The sequence below is a fragment of the Sinocyclocheilus rhinocerous genome, unplaced genomic scaffold, assembly GCF_001515625.1.
Source record: "Sinocyclocheilus rhinocerous isolate Xijiao unplaced genomic scaffold, SAMN03320098_v1.1 scaffold828, whole genome shotgun sequence".
Classification (NCBI taxonomy): domain Eukaryota; kingdom Metazoa; phylum Chordata; class Actinopteri; order Cypriniformes; family Cyprinidae; genus Sinocyclocheilus; species Sinocyclocheilus rhinocerous.
The window spans coordinates 514,898-519,918 of record NW_015634025.1 but is presented as its reverse complement, the minus strand read 5'-3'; the positions used below and the strand labels follow the sequence as shown (position 1 = coordinate 519,918).

Sequence of the window (5,021 nt, the reverse complement as noted above, 5' to 3'; positions counted from 1 at the left end):
CACACACACACACACACTCACTCTCTCACACACACACACACACTCACTCACTCTCTCACTCACTCACACACACACTCTCACACACAGATAATGAATAAATCTTGCAGTTTTAGCGCGTCCTCGGGCCTCTTTCACACGCTGGCTGTTTGGACACAGAAACAAACTCCTTCGGGCTGTGATGAGGTCATGCGCAGCCAACAGCACGTCGAGTCCCTGAATAGTGAACGAACCCCAGGCGGCCCATCGCAATTATAGCTGCGTCCATAATTTCCCAGAGATCAGTTTGAGTTACGGCTGCTGGTGTGGATGGGTGTGTGAACGACTCATGAGTGGGAGCTGCGTGTTTGTGCTGGTTTCCGTGGTTACGCAGCTACATGTGAATATCTGCGCTCAGAAACGTCAAACCCATGAGTTTCAGCAACTGTAATGCAGTGAAAACACTGATATCAAATCAGCACGGTTCCTCCAGATGATGCGTTTGGTGTCAGTCGCTGTGTTTGACGTCCGTCACGGTCGCAGCATGTTTTGTCATTTCGTTCAGGTCGTAGTGTTTCTTACGTGTGTTTTGCTTGTCCAGTTGGCCGTTTGTCTCGCGGCTGAACTCAAACACGTGCGGCGGGTGTTTGATGTGAGGCGAGGGCCGCTGTTATGGCTTCTCCCTGAAGGTCGCGCTCGGCCACAGGCGCTAGAAAATGGGCTGTTGTAAAAGTAAAGAAGGTCGAGGTGCTCGGGCCGCCGCTTCCTGATGAGTAATACGGCGCAGAGATCTGAGAAATTATGTCATTTCCACTCGGCAGCCCTCTGGAGGAGGAAGATCTGCTCAAATTGACTTCAGCCTTTGATTGGCCGTGTTTTCGTAACGGAATCCACCTTCAAACGGCCGGGAAAGCGCGAGGATCAGGCCTGACCGCGGTCACTGCGCGCCTTGACCCGCACACTAATTTGTTTGACTTTACAGTTTGAGCGGCGCAGTTCAGAGTCGATGTGATCTCACTCTGACCCAACAGGCTCTCTGTCAGACTCCAGATTCATGAACACTTCATAGGAATGATAAACAAGAGTTCACACTGCCAGCACTTCAGCATGAACACACACACACACACACACTCATGTGCAGTGAAGGGAGTATCTGTAAGTTTGTTTGGAAAATCGGGATCTAATGAACGCATTGTGTAAGTGCTAGTCATGTCCTGCCTGTCTCACGTGTTTTGTTGTTATACTCTCTGTGTGTGTGTGTGTCTGTGTTATTGTGCTGCTGTCTCTCTGTATGATCATGAGATGATGTTTGAGTGTTTTTGTTCATATGTGGATCAAGTGTTACCAGAATCTGACAAACAGGGTTAGTGTGTGATGAACAGCAGAACAGAGCTCGCTCACTGCAGAGTCACACACATATATATACATAAACAAAAATAATCATCAATCATAATATAAAAAAAAAATCCCATTATAAATTGCATTCACAAATTTTATCAGAAAAAAAAAAGCAAATACAGTCTCACAGCCAGTAAAAATAATATTTATGGCCGGTAAATTGGTGGACGTTGCAGTTTTGTCCCTGCTGCACTGATACTGACACTGTGTGTGTTTCAGCTGCTGCACATCTGCATGGAGGGCTGGGGGAACTGGCGCTGGGCCGAACCCTTCAGTGTCGACGACGCAGGGACTTTACTGAGAACCATCCAACACAGAGGACAGACAGCCACTCTCATCATCAGAGTCAAACAGCTCACAGGAGTCCAGAAACAAGTACACACACACACACACACACACTCACACACACACACACACTCTCTCACACACACACACACACACACACACTCACACTCACTCACACACACACACTCACTCACACACACACTCACACACACACACACTCACACACACACACACACTCTCTCACACACACACACACACACACACACTCACACTCACTCACACACACACACTCACTCACACACACACTCACACACACACACACTCACACACACACACACACTCTCTCACACACACACACACACACACACACTCACACTCACTCACACACACACACTCACTCACACACACACTCACACACACACACACTCACACACACACACACACTCTCTCACACACACACACACACACACACTCTCTCACACACACACTCAAACACACACACTCTCTCACTCTCGCGTCTCTCTCTCTCTGTCAGGTGATCATCTGTGGCAGGCAGGTGGTGTGTAGTTTTCTTCATCAGTGCATCGAGCTGCGGCTGGTGCAGCACTACACGGGTCAGGACGGTCAGCTGGAGCTGCGTGAGCGTGTCACCCGTCTGGAGCCAGATAGCAAACTGGCCTCGTTTGTGCTGGAGGACGCGGAGCTGACGGAGCTGTGTGTGCGCGCCTGCGGTGATGACGCCTGGTCACAGGACGTCTGTCTGGATCACAGCGACAAACACAGCAGCTCTGTGGTGCAGGTGAGTCGCCGTCAATAATCAGTAAAGACGGATCACTGTGAGCACACTGTACTGATTTAACCAGCAGAATGATGTTCAATAAACAGGTGCATGTATTAAACATCAATAATCAGAATGAACGATCCTCCCGTCAGCTGTATCAATAGTGTAACTGAAACAAACGCAGCTCGTCCTGTCAGTGTTACAAGAGCAATACACAAGATCATCTCATGACGTCTGATCTGAAACACATTCTTGAGACGCACAGTGTGTGGCGTGATCACGTCTGATGGGACTGTGCTGTGAGACCATGGATAGTTTGTTCTTCCTGTGTCCACCCCTGCACTTCCTGTCCAGAGACTCACTGAATGAGCAACATCAGCCGCTGTGTTCAAGCTCAGGAAATGACAGATTACAGGCCGAACCATCAGGGTGTCGTAACAAGCGTGTGTGTGTGTGTGCGTGTGCAGGTGCCGTGTTCTAATGGATCACTGCTGCATGTCTGGTGCACACGAATCCTGCTGGAGCCAAACACACACATGCAGCGGAGAGTGGTGAGTACACACACACACACATACACACACGTGTTCGTCTCATGCACTGATGCTGCATGTGTGTGTGTGTTCAGGTTGTGTTCAGTCCTCTCTTCATGATGTGGAGTCACCTGCCGGATCCGGTTCTGGTTCACGTGGAGAAGAGGAGTCTGGGTCACAGAGACACGCAGCTCATTCACGGCCGCGGCCACCAGGAGGCGCTGCTGAGCGTGGAGGAAGATCTGACACACCACCTCACCTTCCAGGCCAGGTACACACACTCACTCACTCACTCACACTCTCAAACTCTCGTTCTGTAGTGACACACAGGAATCTCTCCCTGCGGTCTGTGTGTGTGTTTCTGTGTGTGTGTGTCTGTGGTTAGGCTCAGACAGACAGTCGTAGCCACACACACTCTCTCTCGTGTTCGTCTGAGTGAACCGCAGACAGGAGCTTGTAAAGTTCCTCTTCTCCCTCCTTCCTTGTGTCTTGGCTGTTGCTTTTGACCCATTACCCATGATGCACTGGACCTGCTCTCGTTCACGCTGATTGTGTGTTTGTGTTCCAGGGAGGAAGAGGACGCGTCTCACTGTGCAGTTCCTGTGTCCACTGCTGTTATCAAACAGATCCTGAGCAGAGCAGCAGCAGAAGAGAACCAGAACCAGAACCAGCAGGATGTTCTAGAGCACTTCTACGGAGAGAAGACATCCAGCGGTCCGGTGTGGCCCTACAGCAGCCGACAAACAGACAGGTGCGCAGACACACACACACACACACGTGTCATTTGATGCATTCAATCTATAACTATATCCATAAAATTGTAATAATAGTGTTCACACCACAACTGTAACATTAACAAAGAGGAACGGTATCACTAGAATCACTTTCAGAGCGGTGTGATAAACTGACATCCGCAGCTGCTCAGCACACGTGTGTGTGTGTGTGTGTGTGTGCGTGTGCGCGTGCGTGCGTGCGTGTGAGTGTGCGCGTGTGTGTGTGTGCAGGTGTGCGGTGGAGTCGGTGGCGCAGTGGGACAGTCCGATGCAGGTGCGTCTGAGTGCGTGGCGCGCGGGTCTGAACACGCTGCTGGTGGAGCTGCTGCCGTGGGCTCTTCTGGTGAACCGCTCGCACTGGGACCTCTGGATGTTTGAGGCAGAGAGCATTATAGTGCAGATACCAGCCGGGAAAACCATTGTACCGCCCAACTTTAAGGTATCTGTCTGTCTGTCTGTCCGCATCACAGCAATATACCTGAGTGAGAGCATGATCACTGTAACGTCTGTCCCGAATGAACGTGTGTGTGTGTGTGACACACAGGACGCGTTCCAGATCGGCATCTATTGGCCGCACACTAACACGGTGCACAAGTCTCCTGCCGTGCGATTGGTCCGTGAGGTGTCGTCGCCGCGGTGGCCGGAGGGGGGCGGAGCAGACGTCCTGCTGCTGGATGAGGAGGGATACATACACACGGACATCACACTCGGAACTCAGCCGGGAAAACTCAAGGTGTGTGTGTGTTTTATAATTACGGTGATCTGTGTCTGCATGGGTGAGTTTAATCTGGAATCAGTGACTGAAGTCTGTCTCTCTTTCAGCTCTGTCAGTTTTGTGTGTCATCTTCAGTGAAATACGGGATTCAGGTTTTGCAGATTGAGGATAAAACCGTCCTGGTGAACAACACGACAAACACTATCAAGTGTAGAGCTGTGATGTCACAACACACAACCACACCTGAGCAGGTACAACACTCACACATACACACACACACACACATACACAAACCCACAAACAGTCTCACACACACAGTCACACACACACACACACACATACACAAACAGTCTCACTCACACACACAGTCTCACACACACACACACACACAGTCACACACACTCACACACACACACACACACACACACACATACACAAACAGTCACATGTCTGGTTTGCTATTTTTTGGGGACTCTCCGTAGGCATAATGTTTTTATACTGTACAAACTCGCCCTACACCTAAACCTACCCCTCACAGAAAACTTTCTGCATTTTTACAATCT

The 5,021-nt window shown here is 50.1% G+C and overlaps 1 protein-coding gene across 1 annotated transcript in view; it reads left to right on the top strand.

The window, feature by feature from the left end:
• Positions 1-5,021, top strand: part of vps13b (vacuolar protein sorting 13 homolog B) — a 109,977-nt gene that overhangs the window by 88,156 nt on the left and 16,800 nt on the right. Inside the window, exons 42-49 of the mRNA XM_016559011.1 lie at positions 1,594-1,749; positions 2,195-2,458; positions 2,908-2,991; positions 3,066-3,241; positions 3,539-3,721; positions 3,975-4,182; positions 4,288-4,476; positions 4,566-4,709. Of these exons, the coding sequence (XP_016414497.1) occupies positions 1,594-1,749; positions 2,195-2,458; positions 2,908-2,991; positions 3,066-3,241; positions 3,539-3,721; positions 3,975-4,182; positions 4,288-4,476; positions 4,566-4,709 (1,404 nt within the window). The remainder of the gene's footprint in view (positions 1-1,593; positions 1,750-2,194; positions 2,459-2,907; positions 2,992-3,065; positions 3,242-3,538; positions 3,722-3,974; positions 4,183-4,287; positions 4,477-4,565; positions 4,710-5,021) is intronic.